This window comes from Scatophagus argus, chromosome 15, assembly GCF_020382885.2.
Source record: "Scatophagus argus isolate fScaArg1 chromosome 15, fScaArg1.pri, whole genome shotgun sequence".
Classification (NCBI taxonomy): domain Eukaryota; kingdom Metazoa; phylum Chordata; class Actinopteri; family Scatophagidae; genus Scatophagus; species Scatophagus argus.
In genome coordinates, this window is record NC_058507.1 from 13,353,412 (window position 1) to 13,368,791 (window position 15,380).

A 15,380-nucleotide genomic window follows, 5' to 3' on the forward strand; every position below is an offset into this window, starting at 1 on the left:
CCAACCTTTTCCTGTTTTCTGCCATAATTAGCTCTTACTGTATTATTATTATTATAATTATTATTATTACAGACAGTTATTGTTGATGAAAGCTAAGTAAATTGTTTATTGGTCTTAGCCTACACATGTGTCCCGTTGTGTGTGTTGTTTTCCGTTTCCTGGGAGGACATGTCCCTGTGTGTTAATCTGCCCTGTGCTCTTACTGTGGGATTAGCGCTGCAGGGCCGTGCAGCGCGCGCTGGCTCCATGTCGTCCAGCTGTCGTTTTTGGGAGGCCCTTTGATTTGCGTGTGATGAGTTTCCCCATAGCATCTGGAGATCAATTATCCATTCGTGTGAGCCAGTGGTTGGGAGATCATAGCTGGCTGTGCGTCTATGCGTTTGTGTGTGTGTGCAAAGCATTCAGCGAAAGGCGATGCATACTGATTTATTCTCGGAGATTGGGGTAATTTTCTAAACCTGCAGCATTTCAAAGGTAAGCAAGATGTGTGAAATAGACGATTTAATTAGGCCTGTCTTCCTAAAGGAAAAATAAAGAAACGATGATGCATCGAGGTGAGTTGCCGGTGTCTAAAACGAGGCTTGTTATTATAAATTTAATTTAATATGGTGGCTTTAATGCTTCTTTGTCAGATTTAACGTCTGTGGGATTTCCGGTTATTTTGGGTTCAGCAATTTAATTTTCATCCTCAGCGTTTCGCCTGTCGTTCTGCAGCTCGTAGCCTTGAAGAAAGTCATTTCGTTCCTCCCTTTCTTTCTGTAGCCTAAATCCCTTCCGCGTTTACTCATAGTCCTGAGGCAAATGCAGAAATGTATCCGAGAGGGCGTCTAATGCATCCATGATCCACAGGAATCCTGAATCCTGGCAGCTGATTGGTTGCTGGGTCCTTCCTCTTGTTGGGATGGACCTGTTGGATAAAAGGACCATTTTCTAAAGGACTCTTGTGTGTTATACAGAGGATCATGCACTGGGGACCATCCTGTAAGACTGTGTAGGAAGAAAAGGGCCTTTAATCGAACATATCATGACGGGGAAGCAGGGCGCCGTGCTGTCGGAAAGTTTAAATTTATCGGAGAAAACCTCTCTGGGCGCGAATGGAGGGAGTAACATCCACCAGCCGAAGAGCACCGCGACCAACCCGCCGTCCAGGTGCACCGGCTTTGGCATCCAGGAGATACTGGGGCTGAATAAGGAGACGTCCGCGGCCCCCAGGAGCCATCTGGATTCGCTGCCGGCCGGGGCGCATCTGATCGCCGCCAGGTCCTTGCTGGGCCCCGCCGGTGTGAGTGTTGGGGTCGGGATGGGATTAATCGGCCCTGGTGGAATTCCGTCGTTTTACAGCCAGCCAGCGTTTTTGGAGACGGTGCTGTCGGACGCACAAGATGTTCAACTGCAGCCAAACAGCAGGTCCGTGGGGCCGCTGGACACCAGCCAGTCTGCCAGCTCAGGTGATCTGTTCCCTCTTTATAGAAACAGTGAAAGTAAATAGGCCTGCTGAGCTCACTGCACTGCATCTACTGCCAGTTATTACACTGTATGGTTATTTATTTATTTATTGCTGTTATTATTATCGTTATTATTATTATTATTAGTATTATTATTATTATTGTTATGCGGTGTGTGTGTGACTTTGAATGAAACAGCCAATTCAAATGGAATTAAACCCGGATTGTGTCAGTGTCAGCGGCATTTATTCTGACAGTTACAAAACCACAGATGTTTTTAACTTTGTTAACGCTTTCTTTTTGTCGTAATTCAGACTCAGAGGATTTATCTTCAAATGAACGAAGACTCTCAAAGTCATCAGTAAGTCAGAGCAAGAAACGGAAGAAAAGACGCCACCGGTCAGTCCTGATTTCTGTTGATAAAATGTCCACTTTTTAAAGAAATGCTAAATTCAGAGGAATTCACTGCCTCTCCCCCCCGTGAAATAACCTAATGAGCAAGATTTTGCGTTAATTATTTCTTCAATCAACGTGCCATAGTAAATGCTCTTTGTGTTTCCATTGCAGTTTAGTGGTACACATAATGAACCAGTCCAGTTACTGACAGAAATTTACTACAGTTGGCCACAGATTGCGTGTATTTTTACTGACATGACATGTTAAGCTTGTCCTGATTTGCTGCATTTTTACGCCCATACACACGAACAGTTTATCGAAACGTGTTAGTATTTATTTACACGCATTCATCGTTGTTTCATCTTTTGCCTTTTCGTTTTGTTATTTAATTTTTATTAAAATCAGATTGGTGTAACCCTTTAGTTTTAACCACGAAGAAATCGTTTCTGCAGGACACAATATATTCTGTTCAATATGCCCAAACATGTGACATGATAACGGCTTTCCACAGGACCATTTTCACTTCGTACCAGTTGGAGGAGCTGGAAAAGGCCTTTAATGAAGCGCACTACCCGGATGTTTACGCCCGAGAGATGCTGGCCATGAAAACAGAGCTGCCTGAGGACAGGATACAGGTAGTACTCTGTGCCAACACCCTGTGGCTTTTTTATGAGGTTCATACCGATTTATCATGAGCCTCTTCAATCCAAAGTTTTTACTTTTCACCATCCTGCTCACTGGAGGATTTTATTTTTTATTGGTGTTTCATTTGTTTTTTTAATTATATCGAGTCACATGAATGCAATCCTTTATGGTGCGTTTTAATTTAAGATTGAAGTTGTATTTATGTGTGTGCGTTGTAACATACTATTTTAAGGTACTTTGTGGCTGCAAAAATACTTAAGATAAACTGGCTGTTGTGATTTTATTTTTTGGCTATATATGTGCGAATAATAAAAAATAATAAAACGCGTAATTCTGTATTTAAAAAAACAAAATTATAAATCCAAGAATCCTTGAATTTCAAGCCAAATAACCGCACTTACACAGCAAAATTAAATCAAAATTAAAAAATAAAAATAAGGTATCTCTATCTCTCTCTGCATATATATCTATATAAGATGTATATATAATTTCATGAAATGCAAAAGATTCCATGTTACTGGGCTGCATTTCGTTACACCAAAACTCTTTGCAAATCTGCATCATAAAAGCAGCCTCTCTGACTTTTCCTGTAATCAAACCCATAAATCGTATATTTCTGAAATCATATGCCTAATTGATCCGCGTGAAAATGAAAAGGTAAATACGATCATTTGCTTTGCGGATGTGCACACCTGAGCGCCTCTCACGCTGCTCTGCACGTTTTGACGCTGGACATGTGAGCTCCTGTAAATCGATCAGTGTTGCTCCCCTCCTGTCTGAACAAAGCCCGCTCTGCTCCAGCATCCTCGCCAGGATAGATAATCTCTCATCAGGCTGCAGTTGGATGTGAAACAATTTGTTCTCGCTGAGAAGGAGCCGCTAACGACCTAATCAAGCTATCAAGGCGGAAGAAGATTGCGGTGTGACCTGGACCATCCATCTGCCGGGGTGCCTTTTAATCTCATTCTCATTAAGGGAGCGCAACAGTACAGCCGCGAATAAATAATAAAAAGGAAATAAATAAATAAGCTCGGCTCTGTGCCTATCCTAAATAAAATTAACACCCAATTTTCTCATTGAGTGTAATTAGTTAAATCAGACGAGCTCGGGAGGCTGGCTGCTGGAGAGGCGCAGGGAGTTCAAATGAAATAACTACATTGAATTTATTAGCACGGGTCAATAGCGCTGCTCCCCCGAGTCCCGGTAGTTTAATTTCCCGTGATATTTGCCCGCCTGCCCGCCATCGATTGGGCCTGAAATTAACTTATTTTTCAATCAGCCTCGGCGTGCCCCAGGGTCACTCCTCCTCGCAGCTTCCACACTGGCTTCTTTTGAGGGACAGAGAAGCAATTTCTCATAAAAAAAAAAGAATATCTTGTATGAAATAAGGGTTATCATCGGAATTACCAGTAGGGGAGGAAAAAAAAAGCCTGAAAACGGTTTGATCGTTTTCAATTTAATATCTGTCCCCTCACTTGAATCCTCTCTCCAGCCCCCCACCCACCCACCCACCCACACACACACACACACACACACACACACACACACACACACACACACACACACACACACACACACAGCCATCAGAGCCCTAAGTAGAGTGTTTAACAATCTTGTGTTGTGCTATACAATCAATTTGGCTTCTCTCTGTCCGAACTGACAGATAGCCTGCAGAGCTTTAAGCTGTTGTTGGCTGTGGTCGAGTGAAGTGTCTTGATGTGTCAGACCATCTATAATGTCACAGCAGGTTGCAGGAGATCAGCTCTGACAGGAGGCAGAGATCCTTCACACCTGTAGCCAGCAGGTTATGGGAAATCAATGGGCTGAATCCAAACGGGGCACTTGTTATCTTAAGTTACTTTGAATCACACCAGAGATTCCCAAAGAGGTCATCTTTAAAATAACTCCTGAAATGCTGAAACTGAGTTTTCATAGCAGCTTTTGGGTTGCCAGGTTTTAATGGTGTTAATGGTGTCTGTTTTGACAATGCAGTCATCCATCCATAAAGAGTTTTCACTATAATCTCGAACTGATTGGACCTCATGAAGACCAAAATCCAAGACTTAAGTCTCATTGACAGCTTTTAGTCGATGTATATATCATTAGCAAATGGTTTATTAATAATAAATGTAGACTAACCCCCTTTAGGCTTCTGTGTTAGAGAGTGACACCAGCAGCTGCATTTTTCTCATTATCTACACTACTCCAAGACAAAGCCAAAAGGACCTTTAAGCTCATGTAGCTGTATATCTGCCATTTTCCAAACTATTTATTGTAATCTCTACAGACCCAAAAAGCAAAAAAAAAAAACGTTCATCAAAATGTAATTTTTAATGGCATAATGTTTTATAGCCAAACAGTTTCCTTAGTTGCAAAAACTACAATACGGGCAGAGGAGATACTGACTTATTTGTGTTATTTGGAGGTGAGGGCGAAGGCAACTAACATCTGTGCATTTTGTCCTCCTGTCTTAGGTGTGGTTTCAGAACCGCAGAGCCAAGTGGAGGAAGAGGGAGAAATGCTGGGGTCGTAGCACTGTGATGGCTGAATATGGGCTTTATGGAGCCATGGTGAGGCATTCAATACCCCTGCCAGAGTCCATCCTCAAGTCTGCCAAGGATGGCATCATGGAGTCCTGTGCCCCCTGGCTGCTTGGTGAGGATTGGTGTCCATCTGTGTCAGGACATTGTCTCATATCATCACATGATTCAGTTGTAGCTGTGCCATATTTTCTATGTGACCATTCTTCAAGGTTTTTTTTATGCATAATCAGTGCTTCACTATAGTGGTAATGGACTGAGTGCAGGTGCCAGTGTGTTTATTTGCACAACTGGTAGATGCTGATTTGCTAAGCATGATCCGTTAAAGCAAGAAACATACTGAATAAAAAACATTTTGTATTTCCATCCTCTACGCTGGTCATGCATTAACATTGTTCCATTCAAACATTAAATTCTAAACCGGAACTATTTTTGCTTGCTGTTTTCAGTCCAAGATGGCTTACCAATCAACAGACGCTATTCTAAATCTGAATACCCGCAACTCTTTGCAGGGATGCACAAAAAGTCCACGGAGGCAGCAGCCCCACCGTCAACAGGAAAGTGTGATACATCCCGGCAGCCAGGCTCTCAGAGGGCAGAAGAGGCTGAAGCGGAGGAGAAGAGGTCTGAAGGCAAGTCCACCATTTCTAAAGAGGAACTGAGGGAGAACAGCATTGCTGCACTCAGGGCCAAAGCACAGGAGCACAGTGCCAAAGTGCTGGGGACGGTTTCTCACGACAGACCGCTGGAGGCCAAACAGGAGAGACAGGCAGCCGAGGAGAAAACCAGCGATCCCCTGAGCCCGGCAGAGGAGGAGAAAAGTCCGTAGAGACCGTCCCATACCTGAGGACTGTTGCTCGTGTGAGTAAATGCAGTGGCCTGGCTGCTTTCAGCATGTGTAGGGACTTACCCAACATAACTCACTGTCCGGCAGGTCTTCATCCCCCTACATTGACTTGTATAAACTGGCCTGCTTCTGGACTTCTTTGAGAAGAAACTCATCTGGCCGTCACTGGCTCTGCACAGAAGATGCCAATGCACTTTTTCTGATTTACTTCCAAATGTACAGCTGTTGTTGCTCATGCACAGTAGATGAGATTCCACTCAGTGGGAGAAAACATGTTAATATTGCTGTATATAGATCCCACAACTATAGACAGAGCCAGATGAGTACAATTTTGTTTTCCATTCAGTGTAACAGTTATAACGCATTAATTAGGACAACCATTGACCGATGAGCAGTCAGTGTCTGAAGGTCTACATTTCATTGTTGGCATTCATTTCAGTGTTTATTGTACTAAATGGTGACATCTGAAAGAAGAACCATCCCACTGACACTACTGTTTTGAGAGAAAGAAAGTAATTGTTGTCCTATACCCCGCTGTACATAACTGATATATTAACCTCTCTCACTGCGGCACAATTTGAAACATGTTTTCTTGTAGTCTTAAAAAAAAATGTTTGTGATTTCATTTGGAAATATGTATAACTCAAAATACAAACCATAAAATAGAAATCACCTTTTATTAAATGTGCATTTTTGGTGTCTATTTATTCTGCTTTCCTTTCAAAAAAAAAAAAAAAGCTGGCTAAATCTGTAAAAAAAAAAAAAAAAAAAAAGAAGAAAAGATTTCATTGTCAAGGCATTACTGTAACTCTTAAATGGCATGAAGTTGCCCTGGTTGTTGGAGGCGCTGTACTTGTTGTCACTTGATGCTCTGCTGGCTGGGCTCATTAGGACAGAGTCCACAGCTACATGCTTGGGTTAGTCCCTCTAATCCGTCGCAGCTGAGAGCCTTCAATTTCAGATTAAACTAGGGGGGCCACTGCTTTGGGGATAGAAGAAAGAGTGAAAGCACTCCCCAAGTAGGGTGACCTCAGCTTGATTTCAAATCACTTTAATAGATGCTATTACTAGCCAACTCTCAAGCTGTTTCATCCTCTTATCTAAATACTTAAGTGTAACAGCTTTATTTGTCTGCAGTTTTCATTTTCCACTGACTTCACGTAAACTGTTGCATCAGACCACTTGAACTCAGCTTTCCAACACATCTATGTGTCTGCATTAGACGTAATCCATATCACATTTTACACTTCATCCTCAGTTAGCGAATGGGGCTTCCTAATGAGTTGAACAATTGAATTGTGGTCCAATTAAACAGAGAGCAATTTCAAAGGGCAAGGGACGACTATTATCAGTATGTTACTGCATGTCTCCGCACTGAATGGCTCTCAGATTGGAACCATAATGTCACCAGATGGGGAAAAGGTTGCTAATTACATTGTTGACAGAGATAAGTATACACACAATAATTAATGCTGGCTGTGAAATGGACTGGAGTGTGTCAGAGTAATAAGAAATGATGATCCTGGGAATGACACTGATTGGTGTGCTTCTAAGAGATCATGTAAATAGTGTTAGGAGGAGTAAGTGGTATACCTGAGGTTTGAACCTGAGAAGACTGGAGCAGCATTCTTTAAAACAATAAACTTTTGTTGTTTTATTTTCAGATTAGAGCACAAGAAACAGTTGCGAAACAGTCTCCCTGGGCTGACAAAGATTCAGCATCTTGTTGAGCAACACTTCAGCAGAGAAAGCGTTTGTGCGAAGTTGAACCACTGGTCAAAGGCTAATCTCACTGCTGTCCTGTTTTGAGCCACGCTAGTGCTGTGGCTTTAGGGGTGGCACAGTCTGTCTGTTGGTCAGTCTCTCAGTTGGGTCAAGCACTGAAATATCTCAACAATTACTGAATGGATTGCCATGAAATTTAGTACAGACGTCCATGGTCCATTCAGAATACATTATAATTTTGGTGATTTCATCTAACAGCATCAACTGGTCAAAACTTCAGTGTGTCTAATACTTTGGCTTATGACCACCTGCAAAACTAATCACATTCCCATTATCCTCTGTTGTGTTCAGTGCTGATTAGCAGTGTGCTATCTCACTAAACTAAAATGGTGAACGTGGCAGCGTTGTCACTGTAGGCACGCTAGCATTAAGCCCAAAGAACAGCCTCAGAGAGCAGCTACTATGACTGCGGATTCTTGCGTTGTGTAGCGTTTTTTTTTTTGTTGTTGTTGTTGTTGTTTATTGTGTCAGACTAGCGTGACGCCCTCAACTGCACCAAAACCTTATGGAAACAAACTGAAAATATATTCAGGATTTTCTGGCAGCAGTATTTCCAAAGGGGTTTTTCAAGTCACACAGGTTGAAGAACATTTTGGGTTCCTCTTTAATTTCTAGAGACCTAGAATCACATTAAGCTACTAACACATGAGGAAACATGATTTTGCTCATTCTCATGCAGTCCAATAAACATTTGAGGCTCCGTTGCACATCACTGAAATGATGTGCAACAGACAGAACCTTCACCTCCACAGACCCTCAACCCAATTCAGTTATTGAGGCCAAGACATTTACAGAGTGAGGATTATTCCTCTAAAGTGCAAAGCTATTTAATCCTCTGAGAGTGGAAAAGATGGATATGATAGATCAGATTTGCTGAAGATCAAGCTGTTTACATTGGATATGAAGAAGTAATTCACAGTATCCCTTATGATGGACAATCTGCTTGTTGAAGACCATCAGAAGATCATCTCAATCCGTGCAAAGTGAGATCAGAGGGGGGTTTATGGAAACATTTTGACTAATGCAATATTAACATTCAATTTCTTTTTGATTGAGGTAAGAGCGGTGTGATTTCATTGGTGAGATTAAGCCCATGCGCATCATTTTGGCGTGGATCCTGGTGGCATGCTAAGTCGGGATGAAAGATAAGATGTAGCGGGACTGAAGAGAATTGAAATGTGGTGTTGTTCTGCCCTCTGCTGCATTGATTTATCAGTACAGTTAAAGCCTTGGCATTTCTCAGTGCACTCCGGTCTTGGCTGTTAGTACAGTGAATATTACATGCTCAGTAAAAAATATTTTTAAAAAAGAAAGAGAAATGAAAAGAACCTAGTGGTAATGATTTTTAGAAACTGCTGCAAAATATAATAATATACATAAAGTAAACCCAGGAGTGGATGAACTGAACATCAATGCATAAATGCTTTAAATCTGACAGTACTTAAATAAATAAATAAATAGAACACCACAAGATAGAACTGATGATACTGGATTACTCAATCTCCTGAATTCACTTGGCATTTCTCAACGTTCATCAGTTCAGGCATCATTTTTTCCTTGCCATGTGTTTCTGTGACAATTCTTTTGTGATCAGTTTCTCTCTTTTACTCATAGGGATTATGGCCGCGTGGATGCGTTCAGGGAGATAACTGAGCTAGTTCATCAAAGAGTCTCACAGAAATGTCTGCTAATAGTCGCTGTGGTGCTTGTCATGGCGTCACATGAGTTTCCAGATGGAGTTTTGCCCAGTTGTCATGCAGTTGCAGACCGATCCACTTCTCATCAACCATATGGAGCACCATATCAAATCATACACCTGAGCTCTCTAGTAGTGGTAAATCAAATGCTCTTTACTCTTAAAAAGCCAATTATTAATATCAAATTTCAAGTATTTTACATTTAATAAATATACATACATATATAATATTGAACACAGCAGAAGAAGAATTGTGATGTGGCTGAAATCTCACTGTCACAAAGTTAATAAATAAAACTCTCACTATTTTGTTTACTAAACTTTTCAATTCAAGTTGCTTTAACATGTTGGGTCTAAGTTTTTTCTCCCACTTAAAATTTGTCTTTAACAATAAACTTTTCTTGAGCATACATGGGAATTAAACATTTGCACATGAATGCATATAAATGCATAAATAGCACAGTGCATACAAAATATCCACATGCATTATATATATACGTGTATGCATAAAAAAACTGTATGTGGGTTCTTTTTTCTCTCACAGTATTTATGTACATTACATCCGGAAAATATTCGCGCCGCTTTGTTTTTTCCACATTTTGTTATGTTACAGTCTCATTCTAAAATGGATTCAATTAAATTTCTCCCTCAAAATTCTACACAAAATATCTCATAATGACAAAGTGAAATAAGTTTGCTTGAATTTTTTGCAAATGTATTAAAAATGAAAAACAAAAAATATAACTTGTACATAAGTATTCACAACCTTTGCCATTGAATTGAACTCAGGTGCATCCTGTTTCCACTGATCATCCTTCAGAGGTTTCTACAGCTTGAGCTGAGTCCACCTGTGGTAAATTCAGTTGATTGGGCATGAGTTGGAAAGGCACACACTAGTTTATATAAGCCCTCACAGTTGACAGCGCATGTCAGAGCACAAACCAAGCCATGAAATTAAAGGAATTGTTTGTAGACCTCAGAGACAGGATTGTGTTGAGACATAGATCTGGGGAAGGGTTCATAAAGATTTATACTGCATTAAAGGTCCCAAAGAGCACAGTGGCCTCCATAATCCATAAGTGGAAGAAGTTTGGAACCACCAGGACTCTTCCTAGAGCTTTCGTAGAAGGGTCTTAGTCAGGGAGGTGACCAAGAACCCAATGGTCACTCTGACAGAGCTCCAACATTGCTCTGTGGATGGGGGGGAGAACCTTCAAAAAGGACAATAATTTCTGCAGCACTCAACCAGTCAGGCCTGTATGGTAGAGTGGCATATGAAAGCCTGTCTGGAGTTTGCCAAAAGGCACCTGAAGGCCTCTCAGACCACGAGAAACAAAATTCTCTGGTCTGATGAAACAAAGATTGAAAATGGCTTTGCACTGATGCTCCTCAGCCAATCAGATGGAGCTTGAGAGGTTCTGCATTGAAGAGTGGGAGAAACTACCCAAAAATAAGTGTGCCAAGCTTATAGGATCATTTTTTGGATCAAATTTGTTTCACTTTGTCATTATGGGGTATTGAATTGAGGGAAAAATAAATTTAATCCATTTTGGATTGAGACTGTAACAAAATAAAATGTGCAAAAAGAAGCGGTGTGATGCACTGTATGAGTGTGACTATGTATATACATTTGACTGACACATCCAAATAGTTCATTCTTTAAAATAAAGCATGTTTATACACTCAGACAAAATAATACACACTCACACACATATAATATACATGTATGCTTACATCATCTCGATGCAGAAATGAAGTTACCAAAAATAAGAGCAAAATTGAGTGTAGTGTGGGATTTTATCCACATGGTGGCGGTCTTGAGCTTCCTTCAAAATCAGAACACTTTGTAAATTGATGTTCCTGAGAATTTCATTACATGTTCACAGTCACATCTTTTCTATGACACAGTCAATATATGAAAATCCTGGTGCTGAAACATCATGCACATCTTCATATTGATTTATATCTGTCAGGCAGGGGGAAAAGGGGTTATTACAAGCTTTTGAGCAGACTTGATCTGATACCTTGATCAATATTTGTCATTTTGTCACCCCTCTGGTTCTCTCACAGATGAGGCTGTCTGCTGTGGGTTAATGGAGACTGGATTGATACTGTGGCTAAATGATGTGTCCTGCCTGGGGGCTGATTTCATCTCCAAGGTTCATTTTTTTTATTCCTACTCTGTCCTTGGTTGATCACACAGAGCTAACCAGCTCTCTTTCGACCTTCACTGGATAGGGATTGCCATCTCAGTACTTCAAACTCACTGAAATAATCAGTATTCTGAGTTTGTGCAGAAAATTAGTGCTTTATTTGTGAAATAATAATGCTAATTTGGCCCCACAAGCCTTTTGATTAAGCAGCTGATTGAAGTCTGCTGCTGATGTCTGTGGCCTATTGAATACTACTCAGTGCTTGCTTTCATTATGATAGATTAAAGTCTGACTACAGCAGGAGAAGAGACAAGGGAGTCAGAAAATGGAAAGAAAACAGCATTTCATAGGCTGACCTGTTGGCATCCCCTTTAGCAATACAGCTGTAAAATCAAACAGTGAAAGTCATGCATTTGTCTTTATAATGGATGCCTGAAATGTTCAGTCCCTGAAAAAACATATGCACATTTTCTTTAAAAAAAATAAATAAAATAAAACAGGCATTGAATCTGAAAGCTCTTTAAATATTATGCACCAGGATTATGGGGTTAGACCGATTACAGTAGGACGATGGGAGTTTTGTGTCCCTGCATAACCTTTTACTGTCTCGGCTCAGCTTTATACACAAAGACTCCTCTCTGTCACTCGCTGCCTTGTCTAGTAACAGACATCGCTGTTTTCTGGAAGTTGGACTTGAACTGCTTGTCCCAGAAAGATTTATGATGTGTGGCACAACACCAGCAGCCATCCACTGCAGCCACCCTCCAGCCCTCACTGCTCGATATTTTCAGCAGGCCATCTGTGGGCAGTTTCACATGCCAGCACGCGTCATATGGGCACACATAAACTGTGTCAATCTGCCTTTACTTCAATATTATCTTACCAGCCTTTATTTCTTCCTGCTACATATTTCATGTTGACGTCATCTCTCCTTGTCAGGTACTCAGGCTGAAATTAAAAACCATCACATCTTTGTTTGATGCCTCTGCTGGCACAAGACAGCATTTTGAGCTTAGAGCAAAAAAAAAAAAAAAGAGGAAAAAATTGCCCAGTCTATACTTATCAAGAGAAGAGAAACATGAACAGATAAACACAGCACTGCCTTGTTGTTTAAGGGTGATAAGTGAAGCCAGAAGATGAGGCTCCCAGGCCCTTATCGGTCCAGAGTGTGTCCTGGCACAGCAAGAGGCATGTTGCTGTGCGACAAAGGTGTGAGGGCAGATAAGCATGTGTGTGAGAAATGCTTCAAAGATGAGCTTAACTCTGATATTAAAGTGGGGTTTGAAAGGAAGGGAGAGAAAGAGAGGGACAGAGACGGCTTCACAGAAATGGATGCTGACATCTGCCGTGCTGTAGGGATATCTTCATTTCCTCACGCACGCTGAAAAGTGCTCTGGAAAATCATGCAGAGAATACAGATTTGTCCTGCAAGTAGTATTGTGAACTAAATGCACTGAAACTATATGAACAAAAAGTACTCATTCTGCATTAAAAGCCTCCCCTGTGACTTGCAGATTGTTGGAAATTACGTTATTAGTTTCGTATTATAGATTGAAGTCTGAGGGATCATCAGATAATGTTCTGCTTCTCTTCATGTTTTATATTTTAATATTTTTTGTTAAATATGACCTCAAACAGATATTTAAATGTAACCACCTGCAAAGAGGGAAATCAGGTATTAGTGACATTGCAAACTACTAACTCACAGACATAAGGTGTAAGGGGTCAAGTGCTTAAAAGGTTGGTAAATGTCAAAATTGGAGTGGAGTAAAAAGTACTTTATATACCACCGAAATTAAGTGAAGAATAAAGTAGCATGAAATGAAAGTACTCCAGATAAATTACAAGTAGTTAAATAAGTTATTAGACTGAACTCGAGGTTACAGTCAGAGGGATGTAAAGTATACTTTCATTAGTATATGAGATGAGCAGGATCATTATGGGATTCCTAGTGAGACTTGTGCTCCTTATTAGATCTGCATTTGACCATTCATCCCCTTGTTAACATTTAGAAAGAGTTAGCAAGGTGTACCTCAAATATAAAGAGACCCTGACAGTAGTGTGATGGAAATCTAAAAAAAATAATGTGTGAAACTCCTGGTGTGTTGAAACGCCCAGTTAGTATGATTGTGCTCATTACTATTCAGTGTAAACTACTGAAATCTCAGAAGGTGTCAGACATGATTCCAGTTCGATCCATTGAGATATCAGTGGGGCTGCTGTTGACCTAGAAAGTGTCCCAGGAATAATCAAATATACATTAAATATATCTGCCTGCATGGGAAATGATCTCTGGGTAAACTTCAAACAGCATGCAAGTTTCTGTAATCTACCAAATGAACTATGTGGTTCTGATTTAAGATATGTCAAACAACATGGAGCCAAGAGGTTTTCCACTTTTAGAAGACAACCACTATTTCCCCAATAGCTTCAAATTTCAGGACATAGTTTCCACACTCCTCCATCACATCCTCTCATAGTGGTTTTGAGTTGAAAATGTGTCAGCTTAATGCTGTTGTAGAGCTTTACACTTGATTTGTTTTATCCTTTTTGCCAGAGAAATTTCTTGATAGTTTTCCAGGATATTACAGAATATCAGTAAATTGAAAGAATGTATTCTACAATGCCTACATTCACAGCATTTTTTGTAAGTGTAACACTTGCAGCTTCTTCAAATAAGCTTTTTTTTTTTTGCAGAGGCACGGCACAAACTGAAGATATCATTGATGCATCTGTTGTCCATGAGCAGACAGTGGTGACAGGTATTTCATCAAAGCAACGACAAGAATCTAAGAATCCCTTTCGGTTGCATGAACAGTCAAGAGCATCTTGGTCCTTATTAATGCAGCACTCAACTCTAATGTCTTTTTGTCTTTCCATTCCCCTTCAGCTTCTTCTTCATTTTGTTTTGTCCCATTCATCATTGTTTTCCTCTCCAAACATGTTTCTCACTGTAGTTTTTTGTGCAAAGACTCATACATTTTCTTTTCTTGCCATTTCCAAGACATGACAGGAGTATGAGTTTTTTAAACTGTTTTTTTTTTTTTTTTTTAACTTTTGGTTAATTTTAAGATAGAATGATTACATTTAGAAACACTGCACTAACTAATAAGCCTTTTAAAACAGAGACCAAAAATAACCTACTGTACTAACATATGTGATGAAATATCTACAGAAGTTTAGATTCAACGTGCTGCTTCCTCTTGGAAAGTTTTTATTCACGTGGGGGTGGATGACTAATAAAATCAGTTTGCGTCTGGTGGTCTGAGCCAGATATGGATGCTGTGAGTGAGCTAGCGAGCAGGCGTGGGTGAACCTTCCTATTGAGAGAGAAAACACATGCAGCGCTGCACTCGCCTGCAGAATGAGTCCACTTCAGCGCCCCATAAAGCTCCCATTGATGAGAGCAGCACTTTTCGCCTCCCTCTCCCCCATCGAGCCACATGCATTAGAGACTTGCTTGAAGAGAAGCCGCAAAAACGAAAACTGACAAATTTGGGAGAGGTCAGACCGTGCAAGGTTTCCTTTAAGTATTGCTATCTGCTCTGTTTATCCAGGCTAAGTGAGTGATAGTGTATAGGCGTAGTGAATCTTTTCTCCTCCACTTCTTGAGCTCAGTATGTGATCAGTGCTGTTTGCAAGTTGACCCTGCAGGGCACTGAGTGGTTTTAGGACACCACGGCTCTGGAGGCCAATGTTTTGATTGGATGGCAGGTGGGGCAAGAGAATGGGATGTGCATGATGGCCTTTCCAAGTCCTGGAGGGGAATAAAGTGTTGCTTTCATTTGGTTCTGACATCCTGACTTTAGAAAACAGCCATTGTTTCTGACGCTGCGTGGCACTCTGGCAGCTAAAGTCACCTCGAGACTAGAC

At 40.7% G+C, this 15,380-nt stretch overlaps 1 protein-coding gene across 1 annotated transcript; it reads left to right on the plus strand.

The window, feature by feature from the left end:
• Positions 1-915: 915 nt before the first annotated feature.
• On the plus strand, positions 916-6,524 carry vsx2 (visual system homeobox 2). Its single transcript, XM_046413124.1, has 5 exons — positions 916-1,448; positions 1,760-1,844; positions 2,353-2,476; positions 4,961-5,141; positions 5,539-6,524. The coding sequence occupies exons 1-5, from the start codon at positions 1,025-1,027 to the stop codon at positions 5,853-5,855; spliced, it is 1,131 nt and encodes a 376-aa protein (XP_046269080.1). The 5' UTR covers positions 916-1,024; the 3' UTR covers positions 5,856-6,524.
• The last annotated feature ends 8,856 nt before the right edge of the window (positions 6,525-15,380 follow it).